Source organism: Dipodomys spectabilis, unplaced genomic scaffold (genome assembly GCF_019054845.1).
Source record: "Dipodomys spectabilis isolate Male_0828 unplaced genomic scaffold, ASM1905484v1 ptg000001l, whole genome shotgun sequence".
Taxonomy (NCBI): Eukaryota; Metazoa; Chordata; class Mammalia; order Rodentia; family Heteromyidae; genus Dipodomys; species Dipodomys spectabilis.
The window spans coordinates 24,071,506-24,095,939 of record NW_024870678.1 but is presented as its reverse complement, the minus strand read 5'-3'; the positions used below and the strand labels follow the sequence as shown (position 1 = coordinate 24,095,939).

The 24,434-nt window shown below is 40.7% G+C and overlaps 1 protein-coding gene across 1 annotated transcript in view; it reads right to left on the bottom strand.

Moving 5' to 3' along the window:
* Arfgef3 (ARFGEF family member 3) overlaps nt 1-24,434 on the bottom strand; it is a 116,843-nt gene that overhangs the window by 61,379 nt on the left and 31,030 nt on the right. Inside the window, exons 5-8 of the mRNA XM_042685993.1 lie at nt 14,940-15,008; nt 6,997-7,119; nt 3,958-4,000; nt 954-1,032 (exon numbers count right to left, since the gene is read on the bottom strand). Coding sequence (XP_042541927.1) covers nt 954-1,032; nt 3,958-4,000; nt 6,997-7,119; nt 14,940-15,008 — 314 coding nt within the window. The remainder of the gene's footprint in view (nt 1-953; nt 1,033-3,957; nt 4,001-6,996; nt 7,120-14,939; nt 15,009-24,434) is intronic.

Here is a 24,434-nt window from a genome sequence, read left to right as displayed (position 1 = left end):
ACTTGAACTGTATTATACACTACAATTACCAGTTTAGGACCATGATCTATCAAGTGTTTACATGAGGCATTATGTGATGAAAATGCTCCACTTACAACTACCGCTTTGAAGATATCAAAGCTGGAATGCCTACAGTACCCACACAGCAGGCAAGGCCTTCGGCCATCTTGGGTAAGCTAGGTTAAATGCTTACCCTCTGGGTCTCTGTAGCTGATGTTGGAGCCATCCAGCTTTAAAGAACCACAAACCTAACGCCAACCACTTACCAGACTGACTTGGAGATTCTTTTTGGACTGATGAACAAGGATACAACTTATGCTTATGACTTGCAGTTTGTTTTTGACTTGTCATGCCTATGACTTGCAGTTTGTTTTGACTTGTCCTGATGGCTAGGTTTTAATTCTTGTAATAATCTTAAGCCTCTTGCACTTCTGAACTGACATGCACAAAACAAAGGATGTAAGTCATAGTGCCATGCCTTTCTATCAAGCTAGCTGGCTGCGTAGGCTCTCAGGGACAGGGAACGTTAGAAGAATCAGGAGATTCACATACGCCAGCCCTTTCACTCTCAGAGAAAGGTGCAGCCCAGTCACATGAGAGGGGCCATTTACAATCATGCAGCAGGGCCAGGCCCCAGTCGCCACGAGCAGCATCATGCCAACTCCCTCTTAGCCTCACACTCTTCCTTGCTCACAGGTCCATGCTCAAGGGATTAGCTCTTCTTAGAAAGAATGTTTTCCCATTTTCACCTTAGAAAATGATAGCCTTCAGTAATGTATTTGGTAATCGTGGATTGCGTGAGGTCTCTGAATATATTTCTCAGGAAGGACAGGTGAATACCAGTGGGAGGGAACCGCTGTCTCTACACTCTGTAATTTAAGTGACGCTAGAGGCAGATGCTATTTCAGAAATACACTGCTATCATCTAACAGCCACAGGGGACAGGCACTTACTTGATGGAGGCTTGCAGCTTCTCACACAGGACGGCGAGGACAGAGACCACGTCGTCACAGAGCGCCTCCACCGTTAACCCTTCAAAACAGGAGGTGACAGGTGTTAGCTCTGGTGAGAGCCGGGCACTCCCTCAGTGTCCCGCCCACTCCCTGCTTTTCATGTTTTCCAGGACTGATAGATGATTTTCAGATGTGGAACCTCTCTTGGGTCACCAGAACAATCCCAAAATAAATTAGGTAGAATCACTCCTTCCTAAAATAAAAGTCAGGACAGTTCAGGAGGAAAACAGTAGACTGTTCTCATTATAAATACAATTCATTCACGCTTAAGGAAAAGAGAACTAGTGGTTTAAAATGTGACACAATGGCTGGTGATGTTCTCAGTGAAGGTCGGGAAGTTAGCCATGGATTCATGATTCTGACTTCCTGAATTTCTGATCTCCTGAATATCTGCATCTTCTAGGCTGCCAGGCATTGTGTCAGGATTTTAAAAAAGCAAAAAAATAAAAATAAAGAAACAAACCATCATGGCAGCATAACCAGGTTCTGATGGCTCATACTGGTAATTCTAGCAAAAGTGAGATTTGAGGATGGACATTTGAAGCCAGCCAGGTAAGAGAAGTCCATAGTCTCTTATCTCCGATTAACCACCAAAAGGTTGGAAGTAGAACTATGTCAGAGTGGTGAACAGTTGTGAACAGGTTGTAGAGGGCTAGCCTTAAGCAAATAAAAAAAGCTCACAGATAGTATCCAGGCCCTGAGTTCAAGCTCAAGGACTAGCAGAAAGAAAAAAATGACAGCATGGAGAGAAAATGAACCCTTGGAACTAAGAAACCAGACAATGGGGCACCTACTTAAACCTACTTAACTGTCTGTCCATTCTATACAGGACACATGCTCTCTGTTGATAACAGAGCAACAGCTAATATCAGAAAAAATAATTTTCTCTCCAAAAATGTTCTAATTTCCAAAAACTAGAACAAAAAGTCCCATAATCACATTGTGCGAGAAAGTCTGGCGCTGTTAATCTGTTTACGCACAAGTCCACAGTGTGTTGATTGCATGAGCTTTGGTAAGGCTCATTTTCCCTTATAGCAACTAAGAAAGCAATGCCAACTCTATGGAATTGCTGAGCCAAGTAAACTCATAAATGGAAGCATTTGTTTTCTAAGATTAAAAATCTGTAAGGATCTATTCAAATGTGGCAAAGTACCTGATGGATATATAAATAAATGCATGGCCAGGAACCAACAAAGATGAGGAAAAATGGCAAGAATATCTGGGACAAAAATAAAAGTAGAATTGGAGGAGAGTAAGAGCAAAAGAAAAAGCTGACTGACAGAATTTATGATCTTAAATGCAAGAAGGACTTGGAGAAATTCTAAGTTACAATGATAAAGCAGAGTTTGAAATAAAGAAAATCCATAGGCAGTCCTCTAGTTCAATCTTTAGATAAACCTCAAATGAGCTTCTCTATCCTTTATTTTTGTTAAATATATATGTATGCATATGTATGAGATATCTTAATATGTAGATAGATAGATGGACAGATAGATAGATAGACAAACAGACAGATAGACTTGAGATAGGCTCTTACTCTGTTAATTAGGCTGGTCCTGAACTCTTGAGTCTTAGTTTCCCAAGTATCTCAAACTTGGACTTTTAGGTACATGCCTATAATGTGTCTGACTTACTAATATATTTTTGAGACCTGATGAAAAGGTCTTTGAGTCTGTTTTCAGTTTAAAATCAACCTACATCAAAATGTGGCTTTCATGAGAATCAAACAGGCAAAAATTGGGACAAAATCACTGACAGCACCAAACATAGCTAACACTTAACACTTCTTCTCATAGCCCAAGGATGTGACAGGGCCCAAGCCAGGCTCTATACTAATGTCCACAGTACATGACTTGCAGCAGCTCTCTTTCTCACTTTCCCTCTCTTCTTTTCCTCCTAATTTTGGCTGAGTTCTTCTTCTCTCTCCCCTTCTCTCATTAGTCATCTCTCCTTGCTCCTGCTCCACTAACCCCTTCTATTATTAACTGGTAAAAAAAAATGATAAAAGCAGATTTTTATAGTATTCTTCAATGATGGAATAAAGTCTGAAATAAAGCCGACACTTCATTATTTTCATTAGATGATTTGATTTTTTCATATTTCTTCTAGAAAATAATATCACTGAAGCTGTTGCCAAAATGAAGTTGCTTGTCAATTACATATCACTTTCCTCCCTTTCCTGTGGAATAGAAAGAGAGTTTCTTAATTTGATTTAATCTGTGAGTAAAATTGGACTGCCTTCCAGATATCCTGCAGGGTGACTCATCTGTCATGCCAAGAAATTGGCATTCAACAAAGTCCTAGTACATAGTATCATGTGTCAATCAAGTTTTATAACTTCTACTTAATTCTTATATTAGCACTTACATCTGGCTTCATGGAGAACAAAGTAACTAGAAAGAAAACAATACAAACAACAACAAAACCAAGCTGGGTGCTGGTGGCTTATGCATGTAATCCTAGCTACTCAGGAGGCTGAAATTTGAGGATCTTGGTTTGAAGCCAGCCCCAGCAGACAAATCTGAAAGACTCTGAGAACTAGAAGTGGAGGTGTGTCTCGTGTGATAGAGCACCAACCTTGAATGACAAAGCTAAGTAAGAGCTTGAGGATCTGAGTTCAAACCCCACAACCAGCACAAAACAAACAAAAACAGAACAGAACAGAACAAAACAAACAAAAGAGCATCTGAATGAGAGGATCTGAAGAGTTAACTTCTCACCTCATTGAACAGGAGTAAGTGTAGTTGGTGTAGGAGCAAGGGATAGAAGGCAGACAGGGTGGATTAAATAATCCTGGGCAAGGAAAAGCCACAGAATCTCCAAGGTGAGTGACAAGTTAATCCCAGGACTCCTGGCATGTCTACATCCCTGACAATGAGCATGTAGTAGGCATTTTACACCTGCTTTTAAAATGAGTTAAAAAAAAAAAAATCAAATCCCCTACCTTGACTCCTGAATTCCTGTGGGACATCTGGGTTTTCAATTATCTAATGAAGGAGACACAGACAATTAGGAGACATAGGCTGGAAAATCCTGAGCCTTAGACAATGAAAACCTGGAGGAAACAAGTGACATTCTTAGTATTCCTGGCTCAGCTCCCTTAGCGTGCCTATGCTCCAATCTTAATAGTATTTCACCTTTCAATGAGAGACTGTAATGCATAGAACTGAGCTCATCAGCTTCCAAAGTAACTTGTTAAGGAGTCTACTCAATTCTTGAAGCTCCATGATATACTTTGTGGTTACCAGTAGCTGGGCTTAGATTTGGGACAAACCTACCTACAAAGGTGAATTTATCTTTGCCCAGACCATATTATCCTAAAACAGATTCCACTGTGTTTGGCCCTCACAGATACAGACTTTAGTCAATGGAAAGATTAGGTTGTGGACTTCAAAATACAGATCCAAAGAGGACCACAGCTCAGTAGCATCCTCTTCCTGCTCAAACGAGGGGCATATCAACTCATGATGACCATCAGCATCAGCCACGGTTGGCTGCTGCTAGGTAGATCCAGAATTATTAGGGCAGACACAGCACCTAGGAAAAATAGAGGAGGAAAGATGCTTGCACATAGTAAGATGCAGTACGTGCTTGCACATAGTAAGATGCAGTACGTTCAGCAGGCATGTAACTCAGTGACCACTGAGCTGAGAAAGGAAGGGAAAAGGAAGGAAAGCACTTTACACTTAGAGACCTTTTCATGCCAATTAACTACCAGACATGTAAATAATCATGTCATGCTGGTTAAAAAACCACTTGTTAGAGGTGCATATGTCTACTATTTTCCATAATCTGTAAGCCTAGCTGCTTCCACAGTGATTTTTTTGTGAAATGTGAAGTCACTGTCTACAGCTCAGCATACGGCTAAATACAAGACTACAACAATATTTTCCAAGGAACCATATTGGAATTATATTTAAGGGTAGAAGAATCTACTGATCCCCAGGCCCAAATATTGTTATGTGGCAACTTTACCTTCTGAAGTTAACAATTTTGCAGTTTAACTATGGCTTTGGTCATCTAAATAATTCAGTAATAAGAATGGACAATAATGAGTTCCTGAGGATACAGTCAAAAGCATAATCCTTCCTGGGACTGGAGGAGATTGACATCAGTTCATCAGATTGAAGATGCATTTTATGTTAAGGTTTCTTTATTTTCCATTAACTTATTTTTTTCTTTCCACCATTATTTGGGCCTTAATTCTTAGGTGGCTGGTGATGTCTTTCCTTGAACGCTGTCCCAGGTGATGTTAAGTGGCTAAGTGTGCCACATAGCTTCCCAGAGCATACCTCACATCTGAGGGGACTCTCCTCTTCAACAGCTTTTGAAAAGATAACTATCTTAGGTATCAAAATCTACATCTCCTTCAACTGGATATCATTAATGTTTCAAATAGAAGCATCCCGAGAATGGGATGAGAATGTTTTTCTAGGATGTGAAATCACATCTCTGAGGAACAGCATAGGTAGTAGAAAGGAAAGAATGGGGAACACTAATCTCTCCCTGAATCTGGGATCTTGCCTCTTGATGGGGTGAGTCCAGGTGGTCGGTCATGAGCAGGATCAGAAGACCGGCTACCTACATAAAATACCCAGCCTCTGCCTGGGTCCAGTGGCTCACGCCTATAATACTAGCTACTCAGAAGGCTGAGATCTAAGGATCACAGTTTGAAGCTAGCCAGGGAAGAAAAGTCCCCATGACTCTCATTTCTAATTAACCACACAAAACCCGGGAGTAGAGCTGTGGCTCAAAGTGGTAGAATACCAGTCTTGAGCAAAAGAGCTCAGGGACAGAACTCAGGCCCTGAGTGCAAGCCCCACAACTGACAAAAAACAAAAACAAAAACAAAAACAAATAAACACCCAGGCTCACACACTCTGTCCAGACCACAGTTGTGGAAGAATAGTACGAGTTAATGGCTGAAGCACTTCATTGAAATCTAATTCAGTCACTTGTCACTTAATGCTCTGAAAAAATAATTGTTAAGTGATTTTTGTTGCTGTGTAAACACGATAGGTTGTACTTGCCCAGAAGTGGTACAGACCATAATACGTCCAAGGCACTATGGTAGATCCTGCTGTACATGTGGCCTGTCATTGACCCTCTCCTCCAAATGAATTCAGACTAAATGAACTAACAAAATTGAAAGCATTTTAAAACTGTGTTATTTCATTTAAATATTTCATTGTAAAGCATTAAGGTATTGTTAACGTGATAGTATTTGACCAGTACTCTTTATCCAGGAATAAAACATGACTGCATAGGAAAAGTCTCAGCATCTTAAAATTACTTCTATAAGAATACTTTCTTCTCCTAATGTAATTTCTATCTATAGATTAAAAAAGATAACGATTCCCACACTCATACTCAAAAGCCTAATAAGAGATTAAATCAATTTTAACAAGAAGTAAACTAAAGCAATAAAAACAATTCATCAACCATTTTTAATAGAAAGGTTGGGCAAACACCAAGTGTAGGGAGGAAATCAATATTTGTTTTTCCAGATTAGTGTTGATTTTCAACCCTGACTGAAGCGTATGTATGAACTCAGAATGTGCACAGCACCCTGTCAGGGGCCCAAGACTTTAGCTGCCTCTTTTCATGACAAGCTCATTTACTTCAGATTTCAGATTCATCTTCTCATCTGTAAAATGAGGAATAAAATAATCCAAGGTGACAATAAGTTTCTTCTCACCTCCGTGGTTTTCTAAAAAATCAGAAAATAAATGAAGTGAAACACGGAATCCTGAGATCTTTCTGACTCCAACGGAGATTTCCTGTTTTCAAATTCACCATCATGTTATTTTAAGTTAACATTGTTTAATAAAAGAAATGTTTGTTTAAAGCTTCTAAGCAGCTTACTCAATGGTGGTCAACACTTTTCTAGCACAAGAAAGCCCTTCCTTATGTATCAGAGGGAAGTAGTCAGGGAGTACTAGGAATCAGTGTGGAACATCCGGGTACCACCGGGCTGGCTCACCGTGTTCTCCTGCCTCTGCCGCAGCTGTAAAGTCAGGTCACCCAACATCTGACTGAGGGTAGCACGCACAGCAGTGTTGATGCTTCGCTGGTGACAGCTGCACGTGTAGGTCTCAATGCACACCTGGTGAGGAAGATAAAACATGAAGTTCTAGACATCACCAGTGTTCTTCAGGATTAACCACAGGGTACCACATCCTCCTTCATCAGAGAGTCAGCCTGACTTCAGACGAGTTATTCATGGAAACTCCTGAATAGATTTAAAATCGCTGGAAATCTTTTTTAAGCATAAAGGTAAAGTCACATTTTTCCTGAGGATGACAACTCTTAATAATCTTATTCTTCTGAGCTTCATAGGGGGATGTTAATTAGTGAGTGCGATGGGAAACAAATATTTACAGTTAAGAACTCGGTGGCAAAACACAACAGAGTTTATCAATGCATGGGTCATAAAATGTTAAGACTTATAAAAATCCTTTTGCTTTGCCCTAAAACAAATCTGACCTTGGGACAAGTTGGTAGCTATGTTCTTCTTAGACATTTGTTTGAAGTAGAACAGTTTATGGGAATAAGGCCCTGGAGTGGTAATTTACAACTGTTATCCTAATGACTTGGGAGTCAGAAATAGGAGGATCAAGATCTGAGGCCAGCTTGGGCAAACGCATCAGACCTCTCTGGAAAAATAAACTAAAATCTAAAAGAGAGGGCATTACTTATGTGCCTGTGAGGCAAGAGGGAAGCCGTGGCTCAATCCCCAGTTAAAACAACACTCTATTAGAATTGCTTATGATCATTAATCTGCACCTGAATGGTCTAGGTATGAGTCATACCTGGTAGGATGCCATAGGTTTGGGTTTCCCATGAACAGGTTTTATAGCTAATCCAATCCTCAAGAAAACTCTGCAAGCTCTGGTCCTGGAGTTCTCTTGGAAATATTGGCCTTTATTAGGCATGGGGCTCCAGAGCCAAAGGTGACACCTGACAGCCTACTGTGAGGACTGCAGAGAGAGCCTGCCACTGCCCTGCTTCTGCTTTGTGTCCTGCATCCTGCTGAGTGAACATAAGGCGCATTGCATCTTTGGGCTTTGCAATGTCTACACGTCTATCAAACCTAAGGAGAGTCCCTGGTGGCTTTGAACAGAGAAATCCTGATTTAAACAACTCCTTATTTGGTAACGATGATACTAAAGGTCATGATGTTCAGGCTTAATTGTCCCCAATTCTCTTGAAGGTATAAAGATGACAATTAAGGAATTTGCCCATTTTTTTCTTTCCCTGAAGTATTCTATCCTTTTGATTTCACACACACACACACACACACACACACACACATGCACACACACACGGAAGGATTTAATGTGCCACAATTGTTTTTCTGAGAATAGCTTCAAGATTAGTCATAATGAAAATAGAGGTCCTCACCTAAATGGGAAGTTTACTTTGAAGATAGATAACTGAGATGAGAGAGATTAACTAAATGTTAATCCTGTGGCTGCTACTATTTGAAATGAGTGAGTCTCTTGGCCAGCCTCATTACATAGGTTTTTATAAAATTAACCAGGCAAAAGGAAAGATTTTCTCTTTATTTATTTTTATGCATTTTTCCCCTTTATTTGTGTTGCTTTGGGTGGGATGCAGGACTTTGTGCATGCCAGGCAAGTGTTCTATCCCTGGCTCATACCCCAAACTTCAAAAAGTTAATTTTTTAAAGTTTGATTCACCTTATATAGAGTGCTTAATATTTCAAAGGAGTATTTGAACGTTAACCCTGTATTTGGAAGTTAGCTTAGACCAATTCATTTTATAGTTAAAAAATAGAGTGAATTACAAACATATTAGGTTTTTCAAACAACTACTTAAGATGTGTGAATTTTAAGTTCACTTTCTCAAATGATTTATGGATATTACTAGATTTGAAGAGATCATAATTTATACATGCTTTGAAGAGGTGTTTTAATCCCCAAAGCTGCTACTTTGGCATGTAATAAAATAATTGAAGACAGTTTTAAGTGAATTAGCATTTCACTTTGATGAAGCTAAATTCTCTGTAGTCTAATTAGGCATGCAGTGGCTTTCAGACATCTCAATCTAGCAGTTTTCTTTATATCTTACATTTTACCCCCCCCCCATGAAATTGTTCTAATTGTTGATCTTTATGATCTTCACACTTTTAAATATATATATTTAAGGAGGACTTGAAAGAATTTGAGGACAAAAGAACAGTTGTTCTGAGAGCTTAGCCACATGCCTCACATAATTTTCCCTGAACACTGAGCTGCACACACCAGAAATTCCCTCAGTCCCTTTAGACCCCTGATTAAATCTATATAACACAGAGTTAGACACAGACAAGAACATTGCCAATTGCAAATGTATTTTCGGGTTTGAATGTTCCCGTTATTTTCAATTGTTAGGAGCATATAAGGTTACATTGGACTTAACTGACCATAGGAGACATCTCACCAAGGAAAAAGGTGGGCATGTTTACTCAATTTACAAACAATATTAATCTAACAAGCCCAGCCTGTCACAGTTGAGAATACATATACTGAATATGACAAGGGAGTTTTTCTATTAAATAGAAACGTTACCATCAAGTATATCTGTCTTTAGGTACTCCACAAGAAATGCATTACCAGGTATCCTGGAAGTTCCTAATATATAGTTTGTTAAACTTGTTGCAGTAATAATAAATTGGTAAAGTACTAAGGGCTATACAACTACAGCTTCTGTATTTGTGTATGTATGTATGTATGTATGTGCCAGTAGTGGGGTTGAACTCAGGGCTTTGTACTCTCGTGTAGCCCTTTTGTACATGGCTGGCATTCTACCAATTGAGCTACCCTTCAGTTTGGCATTTTTCTAACTGAAGACAGAATATCACAAACTTTTCTGTAAGAGCCTAGAGGCTGGGTTTGAATCTTGATCCTCTTAAGTCTCAGCCTCTTGAGCAGCTAGGATTACAGGTGTGCACCATTGGTACCTAGACGGGGTTTGTATCTTAATCCTGAACACTGTACTCAAGTCTGGAGAGTTTTTATCCACATGAATGTTTATCTTCTTCCACCACAGGACAATACTAAGATGGGTACACTAGATAAGAGAAGCCAAGAGGAGGCCAAGTTCAAAGACAGGCTGAATTTCTGAACAAAAAGCTCCCCTTACTTCCCATGGCTTCTGCTTTCCTTAGGTAGAATTAATACTTGCCAAATCTCAGGCCTGAGCCTCTGCAGAGACACGAGGCCAGGTGAAAAATACCTTGTGAAAAGCCACAGGCCCCCGCTGGCCTGGGGGTGCACGGAGACACAGGGCAGTGAGCAGGATCATAATGGACATTTTGATCATTTCATGCATTTGTGGACATCCAGCTCTATGACATGCTAAACACAACTGAGAGCAAAAACAGAACTGGTTAATGAAGCAAAACAAAGCAAACAAAACCCCCAAAAGAAAAAGAAAAAAAGAAGAAAATGCAAACCTATGAGGATACATAAACAATAAAAGGTTTATGTCATAAGGTAAGTGGAATGATAAATAACAGCACTAGGATAAAACCAGGGTGGAATCACCACACTCTTGAATATGAAGTAGCATTGTGGGACAGAGTTGATAGTCAATATATCTTGGCCAGAGTGAGCACCAATTTGAGAGGAGTTGCCTCAAAGGAAATTTGCTTAGCTTTGAAAAATACGTATGACCTACACATGGCACCTTCTCTTTCCTATCTGAATAGGGTTGGTAGCATTGTTGTGTTAAAACTGTGTGCTATATGGCATCACAAGTCCCACAAAGAGAAGAGCTAGTATATTTCCAAATGAACAAAAAAGTTTATGGAGATGAAAAGCAATTTATGGTAGTTAAAAAAAATAGGAAGGATCAGAGATTAGCCTACATGAAAGCCAAATAACTGTCTTCTATGAGGGATAGACTATAAATGTTTGTTGATCAACTGAGAGCTAGAGAAAAATTTCTAAGTCTAAACTCTATGATAAATCATCGTAATCTGATTTTTGGGCAGGGGAGAGAGGTTGACACTAGGGTTTGAACTTGGGAACTCATGCTTTCTAGGCAGACACACTAACGCTTGAGCTATGCTTCCAGTGATTGGTTGCTTTAGTTATTTTTCAGGTTAGAATCTCATGTTTTTTTGCTGAGACTCTGAGACTGTGATCCTCCTTCTATGCCTCCAGTGTAGCTAGAGTGACGGGTATGTCTGGCCTGTTGGGATGGAGGTCTTACTTTTTGCCTTTGTTGTTCTTGAACCATGATCCTCCTGTTCTCAGCCCCCTGAGAAGTATGAGATTGTAGGCATGAGCCACCATGCCTCTGTTAACATTTTCTAACACATTGCCAAGAAGCAGTGCAGCACAGTGGGTAACAGCATATGTGTGTGCTATGAATAGTCTGTGTTTGAATGGCTAAGGAAAGTTGGGCAAGCAAATCATGTCATTTTGCTTACAGTGTTTATTTAGCTAGATTTTGATGGTGGATGGAGAAGATATAAAATGCTGCTACTCACTGTCATCCCTTAGAGAGTCAATAGCAAGAAGTGATGTTTATTCATCACTGTTTTGCAAGGGATAAATGGGTAGATAGAAGTAAAAAAAAAAAGGGTTCCTCCCTAAGATATGTATTAAAATGTTTTTTTTTCTTTCATGTGAGTGTTTCTAACACATTTTTAAGATGATTTCTTTGTTGCTTTGTATGTCCCTCCCCCACAGTATAACCCCTGTTTTCACTGTATTTGATGTTGGTATAATTTGTGGAGGGGAAGGGGAAAAACAAATCGTTTAAATAGGGATACAGGTGGACCCATTGCAACAATGAGATGTACAAGTCGTTATGTTGAAAACAAACTTTACAACTTTGGTGCGAGGTTGGGGGGGAGAGGAGGATTGGGGGGGGCAGGGGGAGGATGGGAAGGGATGGGAAGGGGAAACAAAGGAGGAGGCTACAATGCTTGCTAAGAAATGTACTCATTACCTTGCCCACGTAATTGTAACCCCTCTGTACAGTATTTTCACAATAAAAAAATGTGAAAAAAGGGGTTCCTAGGAATGTTAATCTTGGTGTTGGAAACTGTTTTTTCTCAACCCAAAAGCATGCTAAAGAATCAAAGAGTAGAGGAGCCAGTAAGATCAAATCACCAAACTTACATTTGCAGCCTCAGCTTTCTGAGATCTGTCCCAATACAAGAATGTCACTAAACACCTTCAAATTAGCTCAGGAGAGCTTTGGGCTAGGATTTGACCTTTCTCTTTGTTCTAAGGCCTTGGCGATTTCTACATCTTTATTTTATTCCTATACATTAAGGCGACTCTCTTTGGGAAATGTAACCTATCTGTTCATCTTTGCGAAAAGAAAATGTGGGCTTAGCTTTCAGTGAAAGGACTGTGTTAGCATGTGGAGGTAATGATTGTGCGTGATGAACCAACACTACTGTACTTGGGTATTTATATATAATTGTCCATTTACAAAATTCTGGTGATATTTCTAATTCCTCCTGTGACACCAAAGGTGTCATTCTGAAAAACTTTCATAACTGGCGTTTAATTAAGTGAGATAAAGTTAGATACAAAATGGAGGTTGCGTTCTTATTTACATTTTGAGAGTTTAATGATCCTTTTATTGGTTCAGCAGACCTTGGGGAACTCTCTTGTTTCATTCTTTGAGTACCCATAGTATTTCTTGATAAACCGGTTTCAAGGTAAATACATCCTTGTGGGCTCACCATTGTGTTCCAGAATAAGGAAGAAGAGACTAGCTAGATTTCTCCCCACCATTTCAAGAGGAGTTTTAGAGGGCTTATTTTAGGGCATTTTTCATAAAATTCTCTACTTAAAAAAAGACAATGACAAATGAGACATACTATCAATACTCCTTCTGATTTCTTTGCTGTCACAGACAGTGTCATTTCTACTAGTAGCAAGAAGCAGGATTAGCATGTGAGAGGTTTGCTAGCCCTTTGCCATCTGCAGGAAGATAATGCTATATTGTCACTGCCAGGCAACGGCCCTACATACAAGGCCACTACATACAAGGGGGACAGGGCCACTACGTGGCTGGACCTGCATTAGCAGCTTTCTAATGGGAATTGCAGTTTTCTTGTCTAATGGCAGAACCACAGGGTAGGAGAGGCCTACGTATCATTTTCTTCACAGCAGCCAGCACGAGGCCCAGACAGGAGCCCAGGAACCCTCCCAGGATGCTGGGAGAGCCAGGATTCACACAGTGGGTGGGAGTGTGTGGGGGATCGGTGTTTAGAGCCCACTCTATTTATCACCAAGCCCAACTGTCTTCATCTGGATATCAAGCTAAGATTTTGTTTTTAATTGTGCTTTTCCTTCTCCAGTCTTGGTAGAGACCACTGTGTTTTGATGCGCATATCTTGTAGACAGGCCTGTTGGGGCTCTCCATGAACACCTTCACTTCCTTCTCTCCAGGGCTATTATCATGGGGCTCCCTGGCAGCACTCCCTTGCCAAAGGTTCCATAATTTCCTACTGTCCTCCTTAAGGGCCTTGTGTGTGTGTGGGGGGGGGAGGGACAGTTGCCTGGCAATGACAATATAGCATTATCTTCCTGCAGATGGCAAAGGGCTAGCAAACCTCTCAAATGCTAATCCTGTTTCTTGCTACTAGTAGAAATGACAATGTCTGTGACAGCAAAGAAATCAGAAGGAGTATTGACAGTATGTCTTAAAATTCAGTTGGAAAAAAAATATATGTATTTATGTTTTTGGTTGGTCATGGGGCTTGAAGTCTGGGCTTGGGCACTGTCCCTGCGCTCTTCAGCTCAAGGCAAGCACTCTACTGCTTGAGCCACAGAGCCACTTCCAGTTTTCTAGTGGTTTTTATTGGAGATAAGAGTATCATGGACTTTCCTTCCCAGGCTGGCTTTGAACCCCCAATACTCAGCTCACAGCCTCTTGAGTAGTTAGAATTACAGGCGTGAGCCACCAGTGCCCAGCTGGAAATAATTTTTGATAATCATTCTATCTCATTATTATATAGCTCAAAATGTATAAGTGTGTGAAGTGTCTATGTCTATAGATACATATTTGTATCTGTAGTGTAGTGAGGCTCAGCTGATTGGCTGCTGCTTCTGTTTTGATGGACACATGCAAATTTTCCACGTGTTCAGATGTGATTTCCTCTGGCTGGGGGTATAGCTCACTGGAAGAATGCTTTCGTAACATGCACAGGGCCCTGGGTTCAATCCTCAGAACTACAAAGAAAAAAATGCTCTAAATTTTACATGATAGCATAAAAGGCAATAAAAAGCCCATGTCTGATCATTAGGATTTCTTTTTCTCTGTGATCTGGTAATTCAGAAAACCATTTCCTGTTTGTCATTTGTCTGGCCAGAACATGCAAATCCTGAACATATTCTTTTCAAGAAATAGGAGTTTCTTCTAAGTGTCCAAAAGCTAAAGGCACATTCTAGACATTTGAGGAGCCAGCTTTCCTATTGCATATGGTTTGGGACATGCTGGAAGGCATGAGTTACTCCAGGCTACAGTCCAGACTGAACAGTGATAGCTATCTACAGGATGCATTCATTGGGGCCTAGGAGACAGCGATGGGAGTGCAATCAATAAACATCCCTGTAAATCTCATACTTGATTTCTTAAAAAGCATTTATATAAATCAGATGCTTTGCAATGCATCTTAGAGAAAATGAACTGAGGAAACAATAGGCCTACGTGGAGCAGAGTGGTGGCCTGGTGCTGTTATTTCCACAGGGAAAGCTTCAGGTGATGTAAACCTAGGCATGCAGGACTGAAGACACACAGCATGAAGAATAGCAATGGCAGGGCACAGAGCATGCTTCTCACAAAGCCCTGCCATCACAGAAACCCCTACACAGAGCAGAGCTGGAACCCAGGTCCCCTCAGTGTTGATTCCAGGGAGAGGAAGAGCAGTGATAAGCAGGAGGAACTCACCTCTGCGATCTTCAGCACAGCACTCCCGTTCAGGTCAAATGTTGGGGTATAAGTGATGCACAGTAAAACCTGTACCCCAGAGGAGGTGAGGGGAAAAGAAAGAAATAGAGATTAATCCAGAAAGATGTGTTTCACAGTCTAGTTGTGTAGCTCTTGATGTATGATTCTTTTGTTTTAGCAGTTTCTTTCTGTCCCCTCCATCACTCACATTAGTGACCACTGATTACTTAATGAAAGAGAGACCAGACTTTTAATAGAAATATTGCACAGCTCTTCCAGTGGGAAAAACCACTGTAAGACTAGCCAGGGCTGTGTTCTACAACCATTTCAGCTCTGTCTAATAACAACAGAAACCAAAAAGTGACAGGAACAAGTAGAATAAGATGACCAGGCTCAGAGCAAGGTGGGTCCCAGGAATTAGCTACACTGAGATGTCTGAGTGATTGTTCTTTTTCCTGTTTTACTGAGGAGGAAATGGAAAGTCAGGATGTTAAATAGATTGTTACAGGTAACATGGGTCATGAAAATCTGAACTAAAATTTGAACTAAAACTTGAACTCAACTCATCCGACTCCATAAGTTATCCCTGTGCATTAATGTCTCCATTTCTTCCTAGATTCAAATGTCATTGTCATTCCTGTTCCATCCCCTTCTCAAATCCACCTGCGATTACAAATTTGTTAATGCTACATCCCTCTTCAATAATTTTTCTCTGGTATACTGCATGGGGCTTTCTTATTTTCTAGCCTCAAGTTCTCCTTCTTTCCCAAGATCTATAGACAATAGTCAGTGACAAAAAAAATCTTTAAGGGCCATTAAAAATTCTGCTTTCTCCTTATAAACCATTGGGGGAAGTCTATCAATAAAAGCCCATGACATTTAAGGATTATTTCTCATTTCCTAGGCAAGAGATCAGACTCTCCCTTCTCCATTTGGCTTCTGACTTCTCTTACTGGAAAAACAGACAGACAGTGCTGGAGTCTGCTACTTGATCCCCAACTACAAAATTTGGCCTTCCTATGACAGCCGGCTGAGGGTCTGTCTTAATTACTTCCACTTACAAAAGAACAGAGAAGCAAGTTTAGGTAGTATGAGATCTGCACTTAACTAGCACTTCAATGCATGAAATTGGCTGGGCACTGGTGGCTCATCCCTGTAATCCTAATTACTCAAGGGGCAGAGATCTGAGGGTTCAAAGTCAACCTGAACAGAAAATTCCATGAGACTCTTATCTCCAGTTAGCCACCAAAAAGCTGGATGTAGAGGTGTGGCTCAAGTGATAGTGTCAGCCTTTAGCAAACAAAGCTAAGGGAGAATAGGAGGCCCCAAGTTCAAGCCCCAGAAGTGGCAAACAAAACAAAACACATGCAGTTGTCTGAGATAGAAAGAAATCTTTGTGGGCCAGTCCTATTCTGTTGTCCCAGTTTTTCAGCGGGAACAATCAGTATATTGCTGAAGAAGGAAAGAAGACATTTTTGACAATTTGAGGTACTAGATTAGTTAAGTAGATTATAGTTCAGGTTCTCAGTGTCTGGATCCACAGGTTCCTTATGTCCAGCAATTATCTCTAGATAAAAATCAGCTCAGGGCTATTGTGGCCAAGACAAAGGGAACATGGGGTCACACAGGAAATGGAATTCTTTAGTTTCATGGCAGTCTTGGGAGCTGAGGTTTCATACACAAGAAGATTGAAAATTCAGGGGAGAGAGCCACCAGGATGCAATGTGGACTTGCAAGGAGGCTTTATCTTCTTTCTACATGTCTACTACGTAGGGCCGGTACCCTGCCTGATATTCCTGCCCCTGGCTTCACCTGTGCTGTTCCTCTGAGGTCAATTTGATGGGTTTCTTCCAGGTCTTGCCTTTCAGAAAGGCTTCAACTCCTCCCAAAAGCCTTCCCTGATGCACTCTACAAAATGGTCTCTGTCATGTTTCCTCCATTCATTTATTTCAGGGCATGTGCATTTTCATCAATTACTACTTTTTACATTGTTACGTTCTTCCCTAACTTTGGGGTCTCGGCTAGGCCTTTGGGCTCTTCTGTTTCATGCTTTCTTACTTTACTTTTGTACTATATTGCACCGTTATCTTTTCTTTATTTTTTAATGCCACGTTCCGTAGCAAAGGGTGGGAAGATATGAGAATGGCTGATGAGGAGACAGTGGTAGGGTGTGAGGAGAGCAGGTCACGTGGCCCATCTGGGTTCTTGGTGTTTAGAGTGCTGGTAACAAAGACAGCAACTGGTAGCATTTTACAGCAAAAAAGATAAGGATGGTCAATATTTGTGTGAACTGGTTAATTATTAACATTACTTAGAGGATTGCTATTAGCTTTCTGCCTCCCATCTTTCTGTATCTTAGCATGAGGCATACAAAAGTAGGCCCAGAAAGACGTTTTCTGTAAGAAGAGTTGCATTCTGGTAATAGCAGCTGGAAAGCAGACATGTACCCACAAGCACGGACTTGGTAGTATTCCATGATCAAGTGTCAAGGGAGGGCAGAAAGCTTGCTTCCCCCTCCACTCTCCTCCCATGCAGCATGGAAACCTAGCAAACCCAGAGGGAGGCCTCCAGCTTCAGGCACAGGAAGCTGAAGATGCCTTTCCCAGAACCCGCTGCATTAATGCTGGTTTAGCTCACAAGAGCCTTGAAGAAAGGCTTTTCTATATTTTATGTCTAGCTGTGTTACTCCAAACCTCACCCAACCACATCTCAAAAACAGGAATGAATGGAAGGAAGGAAGGATGGACATTAATGAAGCCAGCTCCTTAAGCTCCTCATGCAGTATGTTGTGCAGAAAGCACATTAGGTTTTCATCATGGGCTGTGGTATCCATGGCCCCCTGCCCCAGGACTCACGATAGAAAACAAGAACACCATGTCCAGCCCGGCTGATGCAGCCAGAAGCAATGACTTAACTAAGTGACAAATGGAGAAACAATGCAATCAGTGTGTAAGCCACTATTAATTCACTGGGTTAAAACACAGATGGGGTGTAGGAAAGATAGGGTAACAACAAAATAATTTAATGTGTCTGACTTGTACCAAATGACGAGTGGGTAAAAAGTTTATATTAACATTCTGAGCACACTGGCTCTAAGGAAAACAAGAGTACCTACACATCAAGGGCAATTTCAGTAGAAATATAGCCTTTCTAGGGGCATTAAAGCATATTCACTAAACTACCGTGGGACAGCAGGAAACTGAGTGACAAGAGATGTCTTGAAAACTAGCTAGCTGGCACTGCCGTAAATGAACTAAAAGGACAAGAGGGAAAACGAACAAAACCTTCTAAGGAAAGGGAAACGAATATTACAGCTATTAAAAGTTCAAAGTCATTTTAAAATAAATGCAATAATTGAACTAGCACTATGTATAAGAAGCAGTCCCTCAACTAAAAATATATCTAAAAATCCTAAGGCTTTTTTTAAAAAGGTTAAAATTAGATTAGAAAGTAAAATTAAGTCAGGCACTGGTGGCTCACACCTGTAATCCTAGTTTCTCAGGAAGCTGAGACTTGAGGATTGGAGTTTGAAGCCAGCCCGGACAGCAAAGTCCATGAGACTATTATCTCTAATGAAACACCAGAAAACCAGCGGTGGTGCTATGGCTCAAAGTAGCAGAGTGCTAGTCTTCAGGGACAGGGCCCAGACCCTGAGTTCAAGCCCCACGATCAACAAAAAAAGAAAGAAGGAAAGAAAGTGAAGTTGATTTATTGTAAGAATCGGGCACAAGTTGATTGGCATGTTGAATTGAAATCACTTTGTACAACTACTTAAGGAGTTGTACACGTTAGGAGTAGAGAGGGACAGATGTGGCTAGATAATGACAGGGAACAAGAGCACAGGTGTGGTCTTCGGAGTGGGCACATTGGACTAATCCTCTCCCAAGGACATGTCCCCAATCAGGATTGGAGCTTCTCTATCAGCCACTTCATGCTTTGTGACTATGATCCTAACAGAGCAGATGCTTTGACACCAAGCCGCTCAGTGATTGTAGCAGGCAATCTGGTGTTTTTGACCTATGTCATCTAATATTGTCTAATGTACATCATCTAAATGATACATTGTTATGATCTATATCATCTTGTCTAATCTTGAAAATTCTCATTGTCCTATAACCACATTAAATGGATGCTCAAAAAAAAAGGTGGCTCAGTGGTAGAGCGCTTGCCTTGCATGCCTGAGGCCCTGGGTTCGATTCCTCAGCACCACATAAGCAAAAAGAAAAAAGCCGGAAGTGGCGCTGTGGCTCAAGTGGTAGAGTGCTAGCCTTGAGCTGAAGAGCTGAGGGACAGCGCCCAGGCCCAGAGTTCAGGCCCCACGACCGGACCCAAAAAACAAAACAAAACAAAACAAAAAGTACAAAGCCAAACATCAGTGGTTTTTGATTATAATCAATCATAAACATTAGCCACTCAGGAGGCTGAGATATGAAGATTGGGGTTCAAAGGTAGCCCCAAGCAGACAAATCCAAGAGACTCTTTTAATCTCCAGTTAATCAGCAAAAAGCCAGAAGTAGATATGGCTTAAGTAGTAGAACACCAGCCTTGAACCAAAAAGCTAAGCAAGGGCATGAGGCTGTGATTTTAAGTTCCAGTACCAGCGCGTGCATGCGCACGCACACACACACACACACACACACACACACACACGCAGAGGTGAAAGGACACAGCTCAGTGGTAAAATGCATGACTACACATGAGACCCTGGGAGAATCTCTCTAGGATGTCTTTGATATGGGTCATAGCAGCTATTCCAACATAGCTCATTTAGGAAAATTAATAGCTCATTTAGGGAAAAAAATGAGACAATCCACAATTAGAATGTATTAATCCTTTGGAGACAGCTACTTTTCATCACCTCAAGTCTTCACCATTCTGACTTAGCTCCACTTTCTTCCTTCTTTCTGTTTATACACCCATTCAAAGAAATGCTTACTAAGGTTCCAATTTCGACAGGATCGCAATGCAGTGGAGAAATTATGATCTAGATAACTGACTGACCGAGTCCAGTGCAACAGGAAGGCATAGAATGTATGTCAAGACTAGAAGCCACAGGGTCTTTGGAGCAGGCTGACTTTGCAGATAGATGCCTGTGAACAAAGTACCGATCCTGGAGAGAAAGGGAGGGAACTATGAACCCAATGAACTGAGCAAAGGAAGATCAGCAGCAGAGCTAAGGCAGTGAAGAAGCAGAGGTCATAGAAGATACAGAAAGCATGGATGTGATTTTTCTTGCACTTCAAGTTAAATATAGTTAGATTAAGTGGTTGTGGTATATTATCTTTGGACTGTTATATTAACATGCCAGTAAAAATGACTGAAACTATGTATACTAGGACAAAATGAAAGTAAAGGATATACTTTTGGATATAGATGAAATCAAAGACAGATCCCAGTCATTCCAGCAGCAAGGAGTTAATTCATAGTGATGCATCTCAGGGAGGGATAGGGGAATTCTCCTAAAAGGGAATAATCTCCACATATGAACCCAGAGCATCACAATACCACTGTTTCTATCTACCCCTACTCTTCCAGTCTCTCCAGTGTCCCCATTCCTGTACATTTTACAAAGCATTATATTAGGTGTCAGTAAAGCAGCATGCCTAGGAGAACAAAGATAAATTACTTAAAATGTCTAACATGAGCCAGGTACTGGTGGCTCATGACTATGTTCTATCTCCTCAGGATGCTGAGATAAGGATTGCTGTTCAAAGCTAGCCTGAAAGTCCATGAGACTCTATCTCTAATTAATTACCAAAAAGCCAGAAGTAGAGCTATAGTTCCAGTAGCAGATCACTGGAGCAAAAGAGCTGAGGAACAGTGCGTAGGCCATAAGTTTAAGCCCCAGTACTGGCACACACATAAAATGCCTACCATAGATTCATAATCCCCCAGGTATAAAAATCACAGAATGGACAGAAAATTAGAAGGCTTGTTTATATAGCATTTAATAGGAGCAATTTAAATTGATCATCTAAGTCCATAATCACTTTCCTTAGATTTATGGGCCTCTTAGTAGTAGAGTTTAGCTCTTTGGAGGTTCACCATATTCACAGTTCTTTCTGGGAATAATGGTGGGTACTGGCCTTTCCTCTTCCTCCTCCTTCTTTTTGTTTTTGCCAGTCCTGAGGCTTGAACTCAGTCCCTGAGCTTCTTTTGCTCAAGGCTAACACTCTACCACTTGAGCCACAGCAGCTTTTTCTGTTTATGTGGTACTGAGGAATCAAACCCAGGGTTTCATGCATATTAGACAAGCCCTCTGCCACTAAGCCACATTCCCAGCCCATCTACTCCTGTTTCTCTAGCATGTCCATGCAAGTGACCAACCTTGCAAGGTTTTGATGAGACTGTGCATCCTCATTTTTACAAAGTGTACGGACGACACAGTAAGATAGTCCTGAGGATGATACAGAAGAAAATTATTCTGCAAACCTGAATGCCCAATGTAGGTGATGTTATGATTAGCTAAAGGTGGATTTTGCAACCATGGAAGACAGTAAAGTTGAGTACCTATAACCTAAAAATCTGAAATGCTTCCAAAAATTTAAATGTAAAACTTTTTAATTTGGGAGCATTTTAGATTTCACATTTTCAAGATGCTCAACTGGGAAAGTCTATATAAATACTACACAATCTGAAGAACTTGGAAATATCAAACATTCCTGGTCCCAAGAATTTCGGATAATATTGTAATAGTGGAACTTTTAGGGGAGCTGTACAGAGCAATTAAAACTTGGCAAGCTTCATTTTGAGAGGCCCAGAAAACTGGCAGGACCTTACCCTAGACAAGTAGTTAGCACTATTAATCAGAAAGCTTCTCCATGAGACTTCTGGAACATTCCATCTAATTTTTCTAGGTCTGCTGTGTCAAGAACCTATCTTTTGCACTCATCATCGTAAGTAAGAATTTGCCTATGATTTCTGAGCCGAAGAGCTCATCTTGTTAAGATTTCAAGTGAATTCTTCACAAGCTTATCTCCAAGGGGTTCAGGAAGGAAGACATGATTCCTGAAGGTACCAGACAGAAACTCCCTAACTACTTGACATACATCTGTGTGTTTCATGATTCAGACTTCCCTTCATTCATTTAACAAATACTGATGTCTGGCAAGGGGCCAGATCCTAAGCTATATGCTGGGTATACAGTGGTGAACAAAGAAACAAAATTCCTGATCACACAGAGCTAATGTATAAGGATGGCATACCACAAGTGGTTACAGTAAGTTTGGTGACTGTTCTGTCTAAAGAAATGCACTGTGCTTTAACAGCATGTATCAGATGTCTCATGAGATGCATGGGATATAATGCTGTTTTCAACCATCCATAGGACTCAAAATGTTCCATTCTATAACTCCTATAATCAATTAAATAGGGGAGAAGGCATGAGTACCATCAGAAAGGAATCTAGAGAAGCCAGTCTACTAGGGTACATGAGAGATATGGAGGATTTTGGAGATATCAGGGCCATATGTAATAGGAATTCTTTTCCTTTTTTCCAAAGCATTAAGATATTTATTTTCAAGTGCTTCCTGGAGTGACTGTAAATCCATTTTTCAAAATACCAGATGTTACTTACCAGTACTACCAAATCAAATAAACCACTAGGGCTCAAGAAAGTAACTAACAATGTGAGGCCTATTTTTCCTCAAGTGTATAGGAAATCCTAAAGCTGGAAACATTTCAGATCCCAGCTCTGGCTCTGGTTAAGAGTTTAGTCCTGTTACTTAACACACATTGCCTTCTGGCCTCTTCTATATATGGGCTTCAGACTTCATAATTTTTTTTAATCACTAATTCCTTTCCTTTAGAAACACTCTAGTTCTGTTTTTGCTCTAAGTAACAAAAGCACGGACAGACCAGCAAGGAACATGTGAATACTGAGACGCCCAATGCCTTCCCATTGGAAGCCTGGCTTCTCCACTTGCAGCCTTCTGGAGTGTGAATTATTAAGAGTGAGCCTTTCCATGAAATAGAAACAGACTCTTGCCCACATGGTCTGTGTGAAGCCTCAACAAAGCAGCCTCAGCCTTCTGAAGACAAAAGTAGAAGAATGTTTATCTCGACAGTCAAGGAGGGAAATATTTGCAAAGTAGGCATATAGAAGACATTGCCTCATTTAAATTTCAGTCAAAGATATGTATTTTTTTTTCTTTATGTGATCAAGGTTTCTCAATGTTGGCACTATTGATAATTTGGGCTGACTATGTCTGTTAGGGAAGGGATTGTTTCACGCATTATAGGACATCTCACTAGGAGTATCCCTGAGTTCTATTCAATAGTGGCGCCTTCCTCCAGCAGCTGTGACAAAGCAAGATACAATCTCACAATCCCTGAACCACAGGTTCAGAGAGTTTCTCCTATGTCTAGTAGACAGAGCTAAGAACTCCACAGGGCAGAAACTAGACATGGATCTGTGACTACATCAGATCTTACATGTCAGGTGGCAAAAGTTGTTGGAGCTGATCTCCAACCTTCATTTAGACTTAAAGCAGATGCGTCAAGTTCTTTCATCTCAGGAATCATCTACCACTTAATCATGGTTTTATCTGATGTGGCACCTTAAATTGAGGTGGCAGGCAATTAGCAAATCATTTTCTGACTCTACTTGCCCCAATTCTGGTTAATGGCCATCCTGAGATATGGTGTGTGTGTGTGTGAGAGAGAAAGAGAGAGACAGACAGAGAGAGAGAGAGAGACAGAGACAGAGAGACAGAGAGACAGAGAGAGGGCGGGGAGATCTACCTAGATAAGTAGTTCAAAGGGTAAAGGAGAAAGAAAAAAACTCAGGAGAACAACATGTTACTGCATTTACTGCAGTAACACGTAACACTGCACTCCAACAAGGGAAACTGCAAAGTTATATATTTTCAATAGAGAATTGAATTTTTTTAACGTTAGTAAATGCTTCAAGTCTTGTAAAGTATATCAGTGGCTTTAAGCTCAGAAGTAATTTCTTTTCTCCTTGATATCAAAGGGAAAGACAAATTAATCATTTCACTATCAAACATGCCTAATGATCATTCTTTCCATAAAACTCTAGAAGACCAACTTCCCAGAGTTAGTAACACCAAACCACTGGCTACATGGACAACTATTTGGACATTTCCCCATGTAAGATTTGCTATTTAAGCTTTACTGAGAGTAGACTTAAAATAGCCCTCCTGGGCTGGGTGTGTAGCTCAGTGGTAGAGCACTTGTCTATTGACCACTAAAACCTCAAATTAATAAAATATAAAATAAAAAATGGTCATTTCCTTCTTTTTTTTGTCGGTCATAGAGCTAGAACTCTGGGCCTGAGCGTTGTCCCTCAGCTCTTTAGCTCAAGGCTAGTGCTCTACCACTTGAGCTACAGTGCTACTTCCGGCTTTCTGGTGGTTTATTGGAGATAAGAGTTTCACGGACTTTTCTGCCCAGGCTGGCTTTTTACTGCGATCCTCAGATCTCAGTCTCCTGAGTAGCCATTTCCTTCTTGTTTCCAGCCCAAATGCTGACTGC